Source organism: Eriocheir sinensis, chromosome 12, assembly GCF_024679095.1.
Source record: "Eriocheir sinensis breed Jianghai 21 chromosome 12, ASM2467909v1, whole genome shotgun sequence".
Classification (NCBI taxonomy): Eukaryota; Metazoa; Arthropoda; class Malacostraca; order Decapoda; family Varunidae; genus Eriocheir; species Eriocheir sinensis.
In genome coordinates, this window is record NC_066520.1 from 7,596,277 (window position 1) to 7,616,829 (window position 20,553).

Here is a 20,553-nt window from a genome sequence, read left to right on the forward strand (position 1 = left end):
CTGCGGCCGGGACGTCTTGGGGATGACTACTGACTGACCTCGGAGCCTTGCCACGAGATTTTAGAGCGACACCCGATCTCTCTCTCTCTCTCTCTCTCTCTCTCTCTCTCTCTCTCTCTCTCTCTCTCTCTCTCTCTCTCAAACACACACAGATGAGAGAATGTGTGTTTGTTAATCGTCCTTTTTTGCCAGTAAGGAATAAGGGTCGTGTTCTGTCTCCTGGCTTTGTATACCATCAATGGCGTTTCCGTAGTTGTGTCCTTGGATGAGCTACACAGAATCCAGACAAGACTTACCTGGTAGTATTTTTCCTCTGGAGGGTGGATATGTAAGTTCATTAAGGCAGTAGAGTTTTGCGTGGAGAAAGGTGGTGGAGGAAGATATGAGGAGGCTGAACATCACAGAAGAAATGGCTATGGACCGGCAACAGTGGAGGAGGCTCATATCCCGTCCAACCCCACCATAGGGAATAAATAGACGTTAAACGATGATGATGATGATGATGATGATTAGAGCTTTGCGGTGTTTTTTGGGTGCATAGTGGAATAGGCGTACGAGCCGGGGGGGGACGCCTATGCCACTATGCACCCAACACCCCAAAGCTCTATACTGCCTAAATGAACTTATCCACCCTCCGTAGGTAAAATACTACCAGGTAAGTCTTGTCTGGATTCTGTGCGCTCATCCAAGGACACAACTATGGAAATGCCACTGATGGTATATAAAGCCAGCTTTGTGTAGAGAAATTCTTTTCGGGCAGAGTAGCCATCGTAGCAGCCTAACAGGACTATTGAACTGGCGACTCGTGATCCAAATGCGGCCCTTGAGTGGTGTTTCAGTAACAGCCATTAACCCTGTATTTAGTATTACATTAAAAGTATAGCCCATACTCATTGTTTAGTTCCATTTGATATTTTAGGATTTATGTAACACTTGTATATATGGGTCAAATTTACCAATTAATCTTCCTGTTCTCTCTCTCTCTCTCTCTCTCTCTCTCTCTCTCTCTCTCTCTCTCTCTCTCTCTCTCAGCGCCCTGCCCTCACTCCGAGAGGTCAAACCGCACGCGCTCCCACTTCCGTGACCTCTCTCGCTTGCGATTCCACCCTCGTGTGCTTTACTGCACTGTACTTTAGATCTTGCTGTGCTGTGTGCCGTGTGCTATTTCGCGTTGTGCTGCCTACTGCTTATTGTCAACCGAGTTAGCTGCCTGCAGAGGTGTGCTGTTTGCTGTGCGACCACGTGCTTCGCTGGACAGGATTAAGTGTTGCCCTTATTTTTACTAATTCTCTCTGCCTGCATCTGCCCTCTCGCCGTAGCACCCTGTAAAACATATATACACATATACACAAAACACAGTGTTACACTCTTTCCGCCACATTCTTTATATATTTCCAGATTCCACTCCTACGCCACTCCCTATGCAGGTGTGCAGAGCTACCTGACCTGACTTGACCAGAGTATTCCCCAGAGACATACTAATCCTCTTAATTCCTCACCTGCGTCTCTCTCCCTCTCGTCCCACGCGTTTCGCTCCTCCTCTTCTCTCGCCCCCCCCTCTCTCGCCTCCCCTCTCCATTGCCCCCCCCCCTCTCTCTCTCTCTCTCTCTCATAACTACCCCCCCCTTGCCCCTCTCTGTCTCTCCTTCCTCACTCCCACCCTCTCTCTCTCCCTCCCTTTCCTTCGCCCTCTTCCTCTCTCCATCCCCATCTCCCTCCTACGCCTTCCCATCTCTCTCTCTCTCACTTATTCTCGCTTATTCACGCGCGTGTCCCTCTGCCCTACGAAAAAGAAAAAGAAAAGCAAATATATAGATAAACACTACTCACTTGCTCTCTCCTCCTTACCAAGATGGCGCTAAAGAAATGTTCGACTTGCACAGGAAACTTCTCTGGTCATTTCTTCTCGGGACGATCGACCGTCTGCAAGATCTGCCTGTTGACACAGCAGATGGAAACGAGACTCCTTCAACAGGACGAAAGGCTGACGGCTGGCGAGAAGAAGATCACCGAACTAACAAGTACTGTTGATACCTTGCTGGAGTTTATCCAGGCCAACATCGTCGCCCCTGCTGCAAATGACGCCTCATCACCCTCCTCACCTGCACTCGATGCCCAGCCACCTTCCGAAGAAGACACGTCACAGGTGACCGGTAGAGCTGACGCTGAATGCTTCACCCCCGTGAGAGGAGGAGCCAGACCCGCCCCAAGAGCCATTTATCCTACTCATTGCTACAACAGATTTGCCATACTGGAGGAGGAGGACGAGGAACAGAGCACCTTCTTGGTCGGTGACTCTATGATTCGCCATCAGGTGGTTGAATTCTGTGGCAGAGTCCCCCGTCGTAGGCGTAACTACTGTTATCCTGGAGCTGGTGTTGACGACATCACAGCTGCCCTGGACGAGGTCACCGCTGTGGCCTCTAATGACTCACTCTTTGTTCTCCACACAGGTACAAACGACGTCACCACGACCCGGTCCGAGGAACTGCTGGACAAGTACCGTAGGCTCATCCAGCAGTATAAGTCTAAATCCCCTAATATTTTGATTTCAGGAATTCTACCACGGACATGGGATGAGGGCGACTTCTATACAGTAAGGCCTTCAGCCTCAACAACCGCCTGCAGACTCTCTGCGGAGAGCTTGACGTCGAGTTCTTTAACGCCTGGAACGATTTCTACGGCCAGAGTAAACTTTTCCAAAGGGACGGCATACACCTGTCCCCCATCGGGGCAGCCAGATTCGGAAGGCTCCTCAACAACGCCGTACGTAACGCCCGAACAACAAAAAACGACTCTCAGCCACGTCCTTCCATCCCGCCCGTGTAAATAGACACCATACACCGCAACAGACTCGTAACATTGAACCCTCCAGTACCACCACCTCTATTACCAAGCTTCAAGATAACCTAAGAGTCCTTAGTTTCAATGCGCGTAGCCTAAGAAACAAGTTTGATGAACTGCGATGTCTTGCTCTGACAGAAAACTTTGACGTAATTGCTATAACCGAAACATTTATCGACACCACTAATATTGATTTAAGTTTCGAATACAACATAGATGGCTACAGATTCTTCAACAATGATCGTGTAAACCGTAGAGGGGGTGGTGTCGCCCTTTTTGTCAAAAGCTACTTGCAACCCACTGACAAAACACCAAGAAACAGCAACGTTGAACATTTGTGCGTGCGAGTAAACACTGCAAAAGTCAATTTAAATATATCTGTCACTTACAGGCCTCCGGGGCAATCACTCGATGCCAATCTTGAAATGTACAGCGTCTTAAGGCAGTCACTTAATAACAGCAACTCACTGATACTAGGAGACTTTAACCTCCCCCATATCGACTGGGCGACACTGTCGGGTACAGAAGGTGAGTCCCACAGAATGATCGAATTTCTAGAGGAAAATTATCTAAGCCAAATGGTTTCTGAACCAACTCGACAAAATAACATACTTGACCTTGTTATAGCGACCCAAGATAACCTAGTCAGTAATGTCACGGTAGGAGAACACCTCGGTTCCTGCGATCATAAACTAGTGCGCATTGACATTAGAGCTCAAACATCGGTGACTGAAAATAAAGTAAAGGTGCCCAATTTCAAAAGAGCCAACTTCGTAGAAATCCGACGAAAACTATTAGATATGCAACTATCAGATGACGGCAATGTAGAGGACGCCTGGCTAAGCTTTAAAAATCACTTACTCACTCAGCAGGACACATTTGTCCCCTTGTGCGAGAAGCGAATTAACACTAATAAAAGTCCACCTTGGTTTAATAGTGAAATTAAACACTCAGTCAAGGAGAGAAAATTGTCTTACAGGTTCAAGAAAGAGCAAAGCACGCCCGAAAACATTAGACTTTACAATGATGCCAGGCGACGAGTAAACAGATTATAGTGCGTCAGGCAAAGCGTAGATATGAAGAAAATATTGCAGCCAACTGTAAAAATAATCCGAAATCCTTCTTCAGTTACAAAAACAACAGAAAGGCGATCAGAAGTGGAATTGGACCTTTAACAAACAGCGACGGTGCACTAGTGACTGACAGCCAACACGTTGCAAACCTATTAAACAATTACTTTTCCTCGGTGTTTAATAATAACAGTCCTCCCGCCACCACCACCAACACCAGTACTAATGTAAATCCCGAGCATGCATTGTCTAACTTTGAAATGAAACCCGATGAAGTCCTTAAAGCCCTCAAATCACTCAAAACAAATAAAAGTCCTGGACCTGACAAAGTATATCCAACTCTGCTGAAAGAAACAAAGAGCGAAATACTCTCCTCCCTCACAACCGTATTCAATATGTCCTTGCGACAAGGCATCGTCCCTTCAGATTGGAAAAAGGCTAACGTGACACCGATTTTTAAGAAAGGAGACAAAAAAGTACCAGGTAATTACAGGCCCATTAGTCTAACTTCGGTTGTAGGTAAGCTACTTGAGGGCATAATTAGAGACAAAATTGTGAGTTACCTTGAAAGCCACTCATTGATTGGGGACTCACAACATGGCTTCCAAAACAAAAGATCCTGCCTATCAAACCTATTAACCTTTTATAACGACCTCTTCACTGTTTATGACGTAACCAAATCACTGGACGTAGTCTATCTTGATTTCCAGAAAGCGTTTGATAAAGTCCCGCATCATAAATTACTTTACAAATTAAAGCAAATAGGTATTGACAGTCAAGTAAACCAATGGATCGCGAATTGGTTGAGCAACAGACAACAAAGAGTAGTGATTGACGGATTTAACTCAGAGTGGGCGCCTGTCACTAGTGGCGTCCCTCAGGGCTCGGTTCTTGGCCCAGTGCTCTTCATTATTTACATCAACGACGTGGATGTTGGACTCAATAACCGCATTAGTAAATTTGCAGACGACACAAAGATTGGTAACTCAGTTCTGACTGACGAAGATAGGCAAAGCCTCCAAGAGGATTTGCACAAAATTTCAGCTTGGTCGGATAGATGGGAGATGCCCTTTAACGTAGACAAGTGCCAGGTCCTTCAAGTTGGAACGAGGAATAAGAAGTTCGAATACGAAATGCGCGGCGTTAAACTCAAAAGCGTTCAATGCGTCAAGGACTTGGGGGTCAAAATCGCGTCAAACCTCAAATTCTCACAGCAATGCATCGATGCAGCAAATAAAGCGAACAGAATGTTGGGCTTCATTAAAAGAAACTTTGTATTCAAGAATAAAGATGTAATACTCCCGCTCTACAACAGTTTAGTCAGACCCCACTTGGAATATGCGGTACAGTTTTGGTCTCCCCACCATGCAAAGGATATTGCTAAATTAGAAGGTGTTCAGCGTCGGGCAACGAAAATGATCCCTTCCTTGCGCAACAAATCCTACGAAGAAAGGCTTTCTACCCTTAACATGTTCTCTCTCGAGAAACGTCGCCTCCGAGGAAAACTGATCGAATGTTTTAAAATACTTAATGGCTTCACGAATGTAGACAGATCAACATTGTTTATGATCGATGACACTTTGCGCACGAGAAACAATGGCGTAAAACTCATATGTAGACAAGTAAATTCAGATTGCACCAAATTTTTCTTCACCAACGTTGTAGTGCGAGAATGGAATAAGCTTCCACCATCAGTGGTCCAGTGTAACACGATTGACTCCTTCAAAAATAAGCTCAACCGTCACTTCCTTCAACTAAATATCAACTAGAGTAGAAATGCAACGTTTTGGAGTCTTCTGATTAATGTAAAATCACTTAGGTTTAAGGACAGACCACCAAGTCTGGACCATGGGGTCTGTGTGGTCTGATTTTCTATGTAAATCTATGTAAATCTCTCTCTCTCTCTCTCTATATATATATATGAATTTACAGACAAATTTTTTTATTGATAGTTCTTCAGTCCCCCCCAAATGAGAAGGGTTCTGTACGCCTATGCATAGTGGTAGTCTTCAACTTGGTGTCAATCATTCTCTCCGATTCCAGTGCCCACTGTATCTACTCAAGTGGTGTACTACCTGCATGCTGGATTGTTACGGCCAGGGGTTGTCTTTCAGCTGCACTGTTTTACCCTTTGTGCATTTTCTGGGTCACTAGTTTTTCACTCTTAGCAGCCATAGCCTCTGTAACAGATCCCATGAGCAGTCTATTCAATAGACTATTGTATTAACACTCACTAGTTGACTGTTGGCTGGATTTTGGTCCTATTCTACCACCTTAAGCTCCAAATGACATAATTTGCTCATGATCATAAAAGTTTACCTTGTATTCATAAGGATTTTACTCTCAAATTCTTTTACTGATTTATTCATGAAGCCCACTTGCAAGTCATTTATTCAGCAAGCTCCTCTTTCTATCACTTGTAATCACTTGCTAAGCCTTCCACAGTGAGCCATTGTTGTCGTGCTCCAGTCATCAGTAACTCAATCAGTAGTGTTCTTCTGTGTCTGTCTCAGATCATAAACTTTTATTTTGGGTCAAATATTCTAAAAGGACACAATAAAACAATCATTAATCAAAGAAAATCATTAACTTATTTGTACACCAAATGAAAAAAGAAATGATAATGGGCAAGAGATAAGAGAAGGGAAAACAATGAGGAATTAAAAAAGTTACACAGAAATAGCCTAACATTTCCTCTTATTACTCTCCATTGGCTGTACTCCCCCCACCCCCCCCACCCCCTCTTTACATACACTTAAATTCAGGTATCTTCTAGTCTAACTCTTTTATTCGTTTTCTCCTCTTCATCACAGCCAGAAGTCTTCCTTTTTTCTAGGGTGTGGGTAGTGCTTTCTCCTCCATACCGTTCATTAACAGAAGTGGGAGATGAGGCAGTGGGGAGAGCTAAATTCCCCTCCTCTGAAACTCTGTCTCTGCATTCTCCCTTTTCTTCAGTCATCTTTTTGCTATCATTTCTGTCTTCCACAGTCTTCATACTCATCTCCACTACCTTGCTTTTGCTGCAGTTCAAGTGTGGGGACGTGGTGGGGCTGGAAGTGTGGGGAGTAGTTTTTGAGTCTTCCCTTCCCTGGCTGGCAGAGGAAGAGAGGGAGTTGGGGGAATGTCTGGAGGTACTCAGAACAGAACCAGTGGTCATGGTTGTTGGGATGTTTGGAATGGGTAGTGTAGTAGTACTAATGGTGGGACTGGAAGTATGAATGTCAGTGTTAGAAGAGGGAGAGGAAGTGGTGGTGGTGGTGGTGGAAGTTGCCTTATCCCCATCCACCCTGAGAACAAGGTTGTCAGTAACACTACTATCACAGACTTGTTTTTCCACCTCCTGTGCTGGGGCTGAAGAGGAGGATGAAAGAGAGCTGGCTGCTGCCTTGCCACAATTAGGTACTTTTGCTTGAGAGACAGAAGGGGTCTTTTTGTGCTGCTGTTGATGTTGATGCTGCTCGTGTTTTTGTGCTTTGAGGGCGGGTTGTGATTCCTGCATTCCCTTCACTCCTTCACCACTTTCTATATGTCTCTTCCTCTTTCCCATTGTGTCCCTCCTCCCCTTCACTTGGTCTGGCCCATGTCCAGTTACCTCACTGGTGAAGACCTCATCTTCTGGGGTAACGGCTGTGGCACTGGTGGTTGTGGTGGCGGTGGTTGTGGTGGCAGTGGTTGTGGCACCGCTCTCCCCCATTGGGCTGGATTTGCTGCTGCTGCCTGCCTGTAATGGAAAATCACCTCAATCAAGTTTTTGCCTTTGGACAAGTCACCTGATGATATTTTTACTGTTATAAACATTTACATTTCCAGTTTTCTCTTTCACTTAGGGGGCTTCGTGGTGCAGTGGTTAGCACACTTGGCTCACAACCGAGAGAGCCCGGGTTCGATTCCCGGGAGGAGTGGAAAAATTTGGGCGACTTTTCTGATACCCTATGCCCCTGTCCACCCAGCAGTGAATGGGTACCAGGTATTAATCGAGGGTTGTGTCCCATCACCTGGGGTCTGTTCCCTTCTCCTATAATTCCTTCCCCTTCTGTCCCTCTCCGGCATATGACCACAGATGTTGCGCCGACTGAACGAAACTTTCCAACTTTCTCTTTCACTTATTATCAGATTCAATGAGCTAATTAGTAGAGGATTCATGAGCTGAGAAAATGTAATTTACAACTAGTTTGACAAGTGGTTCCCAAAGTGAGTAGTAGTGGCAAAGGGGACATTCAAGTAAAGACATATGAGACAGTAGAAGTTACCTTTGTGTAAATAATGATGGGTCGCTGGAAGCCTCGGGAGGTGTGGTTGGGGGTTACTAGCTTTTCACTGGTGCTGAAACCCACCTCATGTAATAGGAAGTCATTGAACTTGTCAGGGAAGAAGCGAATACTCTTGTAGTTTTCAAAGATGTGTTTCTGCAGGATGGTGAGAAATGTGTTAGTTTAATACCATTTTTATCCTTTCCATTCATAACAAGTTAACCTAATTCCTGTGGCCCAGATGGGAAGTCGCAATGGCCTTGGTCAAATTCTACAGGTAAACTGACCAGAGAGAGAGAGAGAGAGAGAGAGAGAGAGAGAGAGAGAGAGAGAGAGAGAGAGAGAGAGATTGTATATATGTGTATATATATAATTGAGTCGACAGAGTGATGGCGCGTTCAGGAGAACGCGAGTTCAATCCCCGCCCGGTGCCACCAAGCTGGGATTTTTCAGCCGCCGCCGAGTGGCTTAAAACTACCCACATGCTGTCCAGAAGACCACCTATCAACCCGGACTCTAGATTCTAGGATTAAAAATGAGCTCTGGGAGGGCAGCATGAGCCAATGCAAGATGGCGCCACTATAAACACTCGCCTGCGCCAGAACGGGCTGGGCCAACCATCAGGCCCCACCGGGAAGAGGCCTACTGGCGCAATTGGCTGTGACGTAAAAAAATAATAATAATAATAAAAATAAAAATAATAAAAATAATAAAAATAACAATAAAAATAATAAAAATAATAAAAATAAAAAAAATAATAAAAATAATAATAAAAATAATAAAAACAAAAATAATAAAAAAATAATAATAATAATAATAATAATAATAATAATTATTATTAACAATAAATAAAAAAAAATAATAAAAATAATAACAATAAAAATAAAATAATAAAAATAATAAAAATAATAATAAAAATAAAAATAAAAATAAAAATAATAAAAATAATAAAAATAAAAATAATGATTATAATAATAATAATAATAAATAAAAATAATAAAAATAAAAATTAATAAAAATAAAAATAATAAAAATAAAAATAATAAAAATAATAAAAATAATAAAAATAAAAATAATAAAAATAAAAAATAAAATAATAAAAAAAAAAATAAATAAATAAAATAAAAAATAAATAAATAAATAAATAAATAAATAAAAAAAATAAAAATAAAAATAAAAAAATATAATATATATATATATATATATATAAATATATATATATATATTTATATATATATATATATATATATATATATATATAATACACGCACACACACATTAGGGAAATGCAATAACATAAGAATATAAGGAGTCTGCAAGAGGTCAGTAGGCCTATGCAAGGCAGCTTTGCAGTGAAAAAATCCCGTAATCAACACCACTGATGTCACAGAGATTGGACCCAGATTTCCTGAGTACAAGTCAGGACAGCATGGTGGCTCATTCAGCATGCTGCCCTGACTTTTACTCCAAAGGCATGGGTTCAATCCCCAGCACTCAAGTGATATTCATTATGGCATTTTTCATTTCGTTATTGCAGTTTCCCTAATGAACATATACACAGTGTGTGCCACAGGGTTTGATTAAAAGTGTCTCCAGCTTCCAAGAGTGCGAGCAGGGTCATCGTCACCCTACATGTCCACTGTGAGGATGGGGATATCAAGTATAGGAGATAAAAGTGGCCTCTAGCATGGTGACTTTTTGCTCACAGTGGCTCAGTTGGTATGCTGCCCTGACTTCAACTCAGAAGGCCCAGGTTCAATCCCCAGCCCTCAGTAGTGTTCATTACAGGATCATAAGTACTTAACTACAACAGCAGCAGCAGCTGCTCAACTGATACATATAAACAAACACATGAAGTGTCAGTGAGGCGATGCCATGTCCGCCATTTTCTTCTTGACAATGATGATTGTAATAAGCTTCTTAATCTTCCCCATATCAGGTGGTGTAGTAGGAACCCTCATGGAGGAAGAATACGTGTAAAAACCAAGTGAATATGAGACGACAAAGTAACTGACAGCCAGCTGAGTAAACAAGCCATGAACTGGGTGACTCAAGTGTCAGTGTGGGTGCTGACTTAGATGCAGTGCACCACTTTCATTAAGTTTTCCGTATTTTTTGATTTTCCACTTTTACTCGGTTACCCAAAAATAGCTAAAATTCGCCCTTGGCTGAAAATTCTGAACCATTAGGATTATACAAGTTTTACTGAATTTGTTTATTACCTGGGGATAATGTTTATAGGAACAGTACTGGATCAGGGAAAGATGAGTCTCTTTTTCTTTTCTTTATTTTCTCTGCTTCTCTGTTTTCTCTCTGTCCCTTGCTCTCGCTCTTTCGCTCTTGTTCTTACAAATTTATTGGCAAATTTCTAGAGTATGAGTGAGGCAAATATGTGAGTGAAAAATGAAAAATAATGAGCGAAGGTGTGGAAAATGGCATAATGGGTATTTAGTGGTTGGGAACCTTGATTTCGAGTGAGTGGGCACATGCATTTGTTATCTCCCCCCTCTCTAAAAATGCTATATGAATAATAAACTCATAACTAAGCTGCTTTTCAGCTAATAATTATAAACAGAGAAGAATGTATGTCACAAGAAGCAGCTTACTGAACCTGTTGTGGATATTTCATTCAAGACAGACAAGCTTGGAGAGTAAAGTACTAAAACATAAATAGTGATAAAATTAAAGGAACAACTCTGAGCAAGATAACGAAGCTTAGTGAAATAAGAAGCCCATTGTACAGGCGACATGACCATCACTGCCACCAAAACAATAGTAACATGCAGCCAGTAATAAGTTGCAGACATTGAGCAGGGGATGGAATCTGTTGTATGGCCAGACTTTCGTTTCAATATTCGGACTTGGCAACCACCAGACTTAGCCGAACCCCAGATATTTTGCCAGGATTCTATTTCAGTTCCCATACTTGACCAAGCATATGTTTGACCCCGGAATTTGGCAAGAAAATCAGATATCTGGGAAATTGAGATCCAGGAAATCAAGGGTAAACTGTATCAGCTAAGCAGTTGCTTGTAGTTATGATCCAATTTTTATTACCCATTAGATATTTTCATTACCTGATTCGCTTCTATTTAAAAAACATTCATTGGTATTAAAGTAGTGTGATGTGCTTAAAAGCCTGGAGTTAAAAAAGAAAACGGCAGACACTTTGTGGCTGCTGCTGATAATGTGTCCTTTGTTGACATATGATGCAAGTCTTAAAATAGCTAGTTTTAGGCAATTATTCTTAAATGTGCTGGACATTGTGGTTGAAGTCTGGGGCAGGTACTGAATATTGGGGATTGCCTGCCTGAATGTGGAAAATGTCTGGGAATGGACTGTGGCCCTTGGAGTGTAGCAATTCCCAATTCCCAGACTTGTGGTTCCTAGACAGAGGCTCCCCATAGTAGTCAGGGATATTGAGGGTTGAGTGCACCAATATTTCTATTACTTAACATTTGTCAGGTGCCAGATGGCTACAACCAGTGGCACCAATAATTAATCTACAATCATTTGTTCATTCTGGAGACTAACCGTGAGCTTTCTGCGTTTATTGTAGGAGGGCCATGCCTGGGGCTCAAGAACCAGACGTCCACCTGGCCGAAGGTTGTGGAAAATACGCCTAAAGAAACGCTTCAGACCTGCGTCCCCCCAGTTGAGGTGGATCCACTTGGTGATGCTCAGGCACAGAACCAAGTCGAACTCAGGCCGAACCGTCTCCAGCAGTTCATCAGACTCCAAAACATAGTTGCCCTGAAGAGAAAGTAAAGTTACCTTTCGTTTCTAATCTCCAAAGTCACTACTTTGAAGTAACTGCTGGTTATAAGGAATAACTTTAAATAATACCACCATGGACTGACCCAGCAACAAGCAAAGCCTTCACATTAATGTCATACTCTTACTATTACAGTACTCACATGGACAAATTTAACGTTGTGAGGAAAGGACCTTTGCCCATCAGCCTGCACTGGAGGCTTCAGTGGACCATATAAAAGACGCATGGACCTTGGGAAGTTACCCTCTTCAGCATCACCCTTACGCATATAATGCTTAATGTTCTTTTGTGCAATGTTCACTAGCTTCTTATCAATATCAATGCCCACCACACGTTTCGGGTTGAAGTCTCGAGCCACCGTCAGTGACACATGGCCAATGTTACAGCCAATGTCCAGCACATCACGTCCCTCAAACCACTCGCGTTTCAAGTGCTCCAACCGCACATCAGGCGCCTGGTCAGGGTTGCGGTAGCCATAGTATTTATTGTAATTTCCGTACTGAAACAATTCATTTTTTGAGTTGTAGCTCTTTGGAGGCTGAAGGTTTTGCTGGGAGAGGTGTGGCCGCTCGGAATACTGTCTTGAATAGCTTGGATGCCGCTTACGGTCTCCGCCTGGCTGTGGAATTACTGGGCTCACTATTTTATTGTCAGACTTGTGGCGCTGCTTCTTAAAGGGTGGCCGCTGCACAGAGCCACCGCCACTTCCCTTGGTACCTGTTGGGGTTACTGGCTGGCCTCCACCGCTATCCCTGAAGAAAGAAGGGAATGTTCAATCATGACAAAACAAGCAGGTTCATGAAATGTTAACAGATTTTGTGAATGAGGAACATTCCTGATTATTTGTAAGTAGAAAACTGCTAATCAGATATTTTTTATCTATATAGTATGCTTACATTTTAAAGAAATTTAGGAATAGTTAGCATTGATTGAATTTGAAATCCCCATTAGGAATACTACAAAAAGTTGTGCTTGCATTCCACAAGGGAAACAAAGATTAAAAATTGAACACATTTTAGATGCAAAGCAATGCAAAACTAACCAGCCTTTGCACCTTTCTTTAGTAACAGAATGATACAATGAGCAACAGGCTTCCACTTATACCCATCAAGAGCTTCATGGTGGCCCCTCTATCACCCAGATCACAGCATGCTAACACCAAGCCTTTTCTTAAAGCTCACTGACTTCTCACAATTTAGGAGCAGGTTGATTCACATTAACCTTTCCTGGATATTTGCTTGTTACATAGGTACATAGGTACAATAAACACCATGTCATGCAGGCAAAGGACACTCAGCAATGCACTGTAGCACTCATGATATTAAAGACACTATTGTAGCAGCCTTCTACAATAGTATTCTCCATCAGGCAGTGTTGCAGATTTTCCCTGCTGCTTTAAGCATTATTTAGAGTGCTTACTGGATTATTTTTTAAGTTAACAGTGCATGTACCAAGGCAAAGAAAGGATAATGAGAGCACACCTACTTCCTTACAATGGTCAAGTTGGTGAGCCTCAAGAAAGGAAAATGGTGAAGAAAATTAAATTCGGTTTTCTCTGAAAGAATGGTTCGGAGGATATTATTCACTAATTATTTTTAGAAAAAATCAGATTTTTAGTGTACTTGGGGGGGGGGGGGGGGCATTGATTTGTCAAGGATTTAATAACTTCACAAGTCTCTGCTCCCTATCCCCCCAAAAATTTAGGGGATAGATTTGTTGAGGACAATTTTTATATCAATAAGTTTGAAAATTCATGATCTAGCATATGTACAAAGGGGGAGGGTAGTAGCTCCATGTTTTGTAATAAAAGATTCTATTGATGTTTTTAATGAGAATAAATATATCATGGCATAATACTGAAAAATAAATGAACATCATACCTGCGGCTTTCATTGACACCTGGAGGACTAAAAAGATCAGTGTTGATGGTGAGAGGCTTGAAGGTAATCTGTGAAGGTCGACTGGGAGAGCCACTACTTGCCCTGGCCTGCAATGCCTCCAGCCTCACATCTCCATCTCCCTCCCGACCAGCAGGTCCATCTGCTGGCTCAGAAAGCCGCCGCTTTCTCTTCTGTGGAGAACAGTGTTATGAAGGACTGTTGAGTGATGGAACTGGTAAGGCTACTATTAAAGATGAAATCCTACACTAACCTTATAACAAATAGTTAGGTAAAGTTACTGAGATACAGAGAGGGTAGCTGTAAAGTCACCTACTAAAAGGAGACATTATCATAACTATCTGTAAAACAACAAGGTCAAAGCATGATGTGTATTTGTTTGAAGGAATAACTTCTGTCCACACACAAGGACATTCATGTGGAAATAAATATTAGTGCTGTAAACATCATTCAGCACTTCCTTTGTTTCATGATAATTACCCAAATTGTCTGAACCTCAGAACTTTTACCTGGATTCTATTTTGGTTCCTGGCCGGGCATATGTCTGACAATTGCTGAACTCTGGATTTTGTCTGGGATGTCCAATATCCAGGAAATCAAGGGTCAAGTGAATCTGACATTTTGTGTGTTGACACATTCATAATCCTGATCCTTTTCCCTTTGCACAACAGACTGTATGCAAGGTTCAAGAGGTCATGTTTTCTACCTCACAACCAAAAGCCTTTACCTGGGTTAGTGTGAGAAGACAAACACACACTTGTGCAATGCTTACCCGTCGCCTCCGCCGCCTCTGCTGTCTCTGCAAAGCATCAGTGTGGGAGTCCTCATTGTCCGACGAAGCATCTAGGTTCAGGGGGTCATTGATGTTTGGGGGAATGATCACCCGCACTGCTGCTGACCTCTTGGAGACTCCACTGCCTCCACCTCCACCTGTGGCTGGAGTTTCTGTTGTGGTTCTGAAAGTATAAAAAGATTAGATAAGGAACAACTAGATCAGGGTAAAGAGTTATTGTTCTTGAATAATATCTTCAGTACATCATGACTAACTTTTATTCAAACAGCTGTGCTTTTATCTAAATTGTTCATCAGTAGTAGCAGCATAGCCTTTAAGGTTAATAAGAACTATGGGAACTGTCTATTAAACTGTTCTAAATCTATACTCTTTGGTTCCATTTCTGTCTCACTCTACTGGCTGTGCAATGGGAGAAGCTTATAGTCACTCATAGCAATAGTAGAAGACCCATGCAGAATAAATGTTTTATTTCTTAACACACACACACACACACACAAAAAAAAAAGAAGAGTGAATGTAAGAAAAAGAGCAAATAATGATTTGGTTAACTCTTTAGAAAGCTGGTGTCAGACTTAATTCTGTACTAGTATATTATCAGTTTTCCCTATCTGCAAAATTTTTGTATCACTACTTTCTTTGAGTTTACCGATGGGCCAAAAATGATTGTATAATACTATTTTTTTATAAACACCTCCCCTCTTATCCTTATGTATACGATCATCTTCATCCATTTAATGTCAGATTTTCACAGATAACATAAATGTGCCATCCACTTACTGCACAACCTCCTCCTTGTCAAGGGAGCCCAGGTTGAGAGGGTCCGTGATACTGCCACCCAGGAGAAACTTGGAAGGCAGCACCCGTGTTCGCTTGTGCCACCATCTGTTGCCAAATCGGTGTTCCCCCGGTAATGAGAAGCTCATCGAACGCTTGCGCTTAGGTTTAAAGTCTGGATCTTGTCGCGGCTTCCTGTGAGATATGATGAAAGAGTTAAGCAGTGTTGCTATGACAGTATTCCATTGTGAAAAGAGAAATGACTGAAAAGAAAAGCCACAGGTAGATAAATATATACAAGTTTATCATTAACCCCTAACCCCAGAAGTCATGGGAAGAATTAGAAGAAGCAAGGTGTTGACATTTTCTATTGATAAAAGAAGTTTTGGTAAGTCGGAGAATAGATTTGGCACGATTCCGGGCTGAAATGTAAAGGTCATAGTTAGTGGGAGTTTGAAGGCTCTGGATCCTCTTGTGAGCTGCCTCTCTATCTTTAATAGCATGAGAACAAGCATGATTAAACCAAGGCTTTTTAGCATGAGGAGTAGATGTAGAGACTTCAGGTTTGTGACAGATTGAAGAGGAAGGATGGATAAAGGAAATGCCCATAAATTTAAAGCTATTGGCTTAGGCAAAGCCATGAAAATGGTAATGGAAAGTGAGCAATTTTTATGAGAAAATGTCAGAACATCCCTGCCCTTTAAAGGTAAATAAAGCCACAGGAAATATGCATATTAAAAAGAGAGGGAACACTGAATCACCTGGGGCTTGGTGTGGTAGGGGTGGTAGACTGCCGTGTGGAGGTGGCTACAAGGCGGGGCCGATCCACCTCACTGAAATGGACCCTCCGCTCCACCCCCTGAGCCTCAGACAGGGCCAGGCTGGTGGGCCGCTCAACACCCAGTTCCGAAGACATCCTCTCCTTGCTTCCTGTTTGGGATAAGGGAGGAGGGTTATGGAGAGGTTATTAAACAAGTCCTCAGAAAAAATCAAAGAAAAATTACATTACTACTACTATACAAATTTATTCATGCCAACCCTTATTATTCTTAAATGTTACAATTAAACATTCTTCAGTCCCAGGTACTACCAGGTAAAAGAATTTTCTAATTATCAAACAAGTCTTCAGTATTACCATTACTTCACAAAACTCTTCAGAGCCACTTCTAAAGTAGTGGTATCAAAGAATTTGTTTTTGTATAGTCAAACCATACCAAACTGGCAGCTGGGGCAGGGCAGCCAGAGGTCATTAATGGCTTACAGTGTTGTCACTTTTCCAAGTTTCCATCCACATGATGCCCCGTCTCAACTCAGGTGCACTTGTCACCTTTCCAGCGGTTTAAAACTAAACAATCTACTCATTCAGATATATTGCTTTACAAAATTTAAAAAAATAATATTGCCTGTAAATGCTCATCACACTTATGATGAAAGCCAGAAAAAGTGACAAAGTATTCATACCAATGTCGCAAAGTGTCTGCCACATTTCTGATTCACTGTATAAGTATCTTATTAATTTAGTTTATTTACATTAGAATTATATGGATATGTGCATATTTCTTTCCTGTTATACAAGTTTCACAGGAGATGAATACAATTATTTTTGAAATGTAGCACATGATCATTCTAGGCACTTTGATGACCAAAACCCAAGCTGCCACTTTCCCCAAGTCAAACTATAGCACCACTTTTCTTTCAGTTAAACTGAAGAATTTTCTAATTTGTAACATTGCCCTAATTTTTACCTGTTAACTGTGAACTTCTGGTTATTATGGAAGGGGTTTAAGAAAGCCATTAAATCATTCAAGACCTGAAAACAGTCAGTAAACACAATTTAAAAGAATGGATCCTGGAATGGGACAACAAAGTAGCAAAGGGAAATAGCATAGTGTCCAGTTTGTAAATCTATAAAATTTGGAAGAAAGAAATATCAGAAGAAATGTATAATAACAGGTCATCTTCAGAAATTCTTTACACAGCAAGAATAAATAGTTTAAAATTAAATAATAGAAATAGACACAGATGGAAATACACAGGGTGTCACTGGCAATCAGATGACTTATATCATTTTTTGATGTGGTGCCTAGCATATGAGAAGGAAATCAATAAGATTACAAAGACCATATATTTAAGAAAATAACATAATGAAGAAAAAGTGAAAGAAGCAAAGGAGATTGTGTATGAAATGTGGAAAAGGGAACATCAGAGGAGGAACCTGGAGAAGTGAAGGGATTGGACTGGACTACACTACTGAAAGACTACATCAGGGAAGTGCCATTGCAAAGGCAAAGCTTCCTGAACTACACCTGACCTGACCTGACCTGACCTGGAACAAACCTGGATTGACTCTTCATAACCAGTTACAAGTACATAAGTACTTAGCCAAACTTAAATAAACTGGTATTCCATCTTCATTCACATTCTATGTATACTTTGCTATAACTTGAAAGTTCGATCCATTCTGGCAACCGAATCTAAGGGCAGATCAACTACATTCACATCACCCAAAAAATTCTAATGTAGGTAGGCAGGCACCACAAACAGACTAATCAACTGATGTAATGATATAAAGAGTAGGTGGGATATAGTTTACAACTCGCAATGATAACTTCCCAGAGGAATCAGGATTACTGATACATTCACAACATGCATCTTTAAGGGTGTCATATGAGGGTAACAAGTGTAAATGACATGAGAGATCAATCACTACTAAGTGGTGCAAAGACTAAAGATGATAAAATGGGAGAAAGCTGTGGCAAGGGTATACTGATTTATTGGGGCATGCTACCATGGTGCCACAACACTGGCAAGGGAGCAGAGCCTCAATGATTGGGATGTGTGTGCATTTTAGTGGTGAGGAGGAGGAGGAGGAGGAGGAAGAAAAGGAAGAGGAAATGAATGATTAGAAAGATGAAGGAAAAATGAGGGTAGAAAAGGAGGAGGTGGAGGAAAGAATGTTTACCTTTTCTTGACTAAAAGAAACACTCCACTAATCAGTGAGGAAGAAGAAAAGTAGATCCTTCCACACCTAGGCTTTGCACTGTTCCCATTACAATTCAATTGTACAATATATCTTTGATTTCACTTACAACAAACCTTCCCTTTTAGAGCCCAAAACCAGGTGCTTTCATTCTTTTGATTCAGGTGAGTGAAACCCAATAAATCCAGTACAACTGTGATCAGGTGAGGTTGAATAACAGAATAGGTAGCATAAGTTTGCCAATTTATATGCAGGACAAGACTGTGCCCATATCACCAATTTGAGGATGACATTTCATAATGGGTTGCCTTATTTTTTTTTTTAATTTATAAATTTACATACTATACAATATATAAAGAACCTTAGCTATAACTCCCCTACTCTTGTTGAAAGACAGAGTTGGCATGTCACATCAAGCTGTCTAATGAGTTTACCTACATACTGCATTTACTAAGGAAAGGTCAGGCAGATGAGTAACCCTACCACACCCATCCATCCATTCATTCTGTGGCTCACTCAATCCACCTCTTCGCCTTCAACTAAACACACACACACACACACACACACACGCCCACACTTGTCACCTCTCCCTTCCTGGATCCGGGGGTCATTTAAGCACATCCTAGAGCCTACATCACCACCGGGTGCCCGCGCGTGACACAGCTGACAGTTCCCATTGTTCAGCGAGGAACACTGAGGCGAGGCAAAGAACGGGAGATGAAATTTGGGCCACATTTTGAATCTAGCGCGAGAGAGAGAGACGCAGAAGGGAGGAAGGGAGCAAAGTTAGGGAGGGGGGGAGGACGGAAAGGGGGGAGAGAGGAAGGTAGGGGGAGGGAGGAAGGGAGCAAAGATAGGGAAGAAGAGGAAGAAGACCAACGCATGCGCACAAATCCTTTCCTCCCTAACCTCCCCAACCTCACCACCACCATTAACACCTCTTTTCCCCTCCTTACACAAATTTCAAGAGCCTACCGGGGATACAGCAGGCAAGCAGGACTACTCACGCGTCCTGATGTGGCTCCACGGTGCCTGCTGGGGTCTGGCTTGAGAGAAAATGAAGCACAAAGAACAGTGTGTGAGGAGCCCCTCCGTCCGCTGGGCCAGGAACGTTCCCTCTGAGCGGCCACAGAGAACGGCCCACCTCTTCTTCTTCTTCTTCAGTATTTCATCCTCCCTCCAAGCAAATTTCTGGAGGCCGTTCGTTTTATATTTAGAATCTGCTGCATTGGGTTTCAGAGGCGTTCATTGGAGGTACTGTCAGGATGGTTGGATGGAGGCCCTATCTGTGGCATAGCCTAGTTATTCCATACAAGCAAATTTCATCCATGCAAATTTGTTTTAATTCTTCTTTCCATTCATTTTATATTTAGAATTTGCAGTGGGTTTCATACGTTCATTGGGGTATCAGGCTAGGTGGATGGAGGCCCTGTCTTTAGCATATAGCGTATATTCTTTTTCATACAAACAATTTCTACATATGTATCCCATTCGTTTCATATATAGAATTTTCAGTGGAGTGTCAGGCGGGGTGGAAGGAGGCCCTGTCTTTAGCATAGCACAGTCATTTACTTCATAGTTAGTGCATGCTATATAATAGATACATTAATATGATGATGAATTATATATACGGACGTTTAATTGTTACAGAACGTTGAGTAGTCTATTCATTGTGCTATGGGCTATAATCACTGTTAAACTCCTTCAATGACAGTTTTAAATATTACTTTTGACGGATCGAGGAGGGGATTTGAGGTGGCTATATGGTATCCAAATTTTCAACACTTGCTTAATTCGCCTCTGAAGTTTATACATATATCGACAATTTTATTTCCGAGTGACAAAATTTATCAGGACTAGCCTATATGCAATAATTAAATCCCCCTTACTTACCTTCCTAAATTATCCATTATGATTATTACTGCCCACGACAAGGGAAAGCAGTTTATTAATTGTTTTCAGCGCTTTTTTCTTCTTCTTGTCATCACTACCTTCAGAATCATTCGACCGTGTATACTGACCTCAATTAGAACCCAACTTAATTATTATCAAAGTCAGTCACTCGATCATGTATAGCTTCATTATTTTTTTCTTAGTTTCTACAGCACCCATCTTCTATAGCTATGTATACACCACGAATGAATTAATGTTCGATAGTGATCCATTGCC

At 41.7% G+C, this 20,553-nt stretch overlaps 1 protein-coding gene across 3 annotated transcripts; it reads right to left on the minus strand.

Moving 5' to 3' along the window:
• Nucleotides 1–6,482: 6,482 nt before the first annotated feature.
• Nucleotides 6,483–19,548, minus strand: LOC126997353 (7SK snRNA methylphosphate capping enzyme-like). 3 transcript variants are annotated; one of them, XM_050858410.1, is made up of 9 exons: nt 19,392–19,548; nt 16,166–16,334; nt 15,408–15,599; nt 14,610–14,793; nt 13,820–14,010; nt 12,082–12,691; nt 11,699–11,917; nt 8,165–8,320; nt 6,483–7,635 (listed from the first exon to the last, which is right to left on the minus strand). In XM_050858410.1, exons 2-9 carry the CDS (start codon nt 16,318–16,320, stop codon nt 6,676–6,678), a joined length of 2,667 nt encoding a protein of 888 aa, XP_050714367.1. In that variant the 5' UTR covers nt 16,321–16,334; nt 19,392–19,548; the 3' UTR covers nt 6,483–6,675. The 3 variants fall into 3 exon arrangements, with proteins under 3 accessions (XP_050714367.1, XP_050714368.1, XP_050714366.1); XM_050858411.1 differs by having other exon boundaries at nt 19,360–19,510; XM_050858409.1 differs by lacking the exon at nt 19,392–19,548 and adding an exon at nt 18,969–19,114.
• Nucleotides 19,549–20,553: the final 1,005 nt, after the last annotated feature.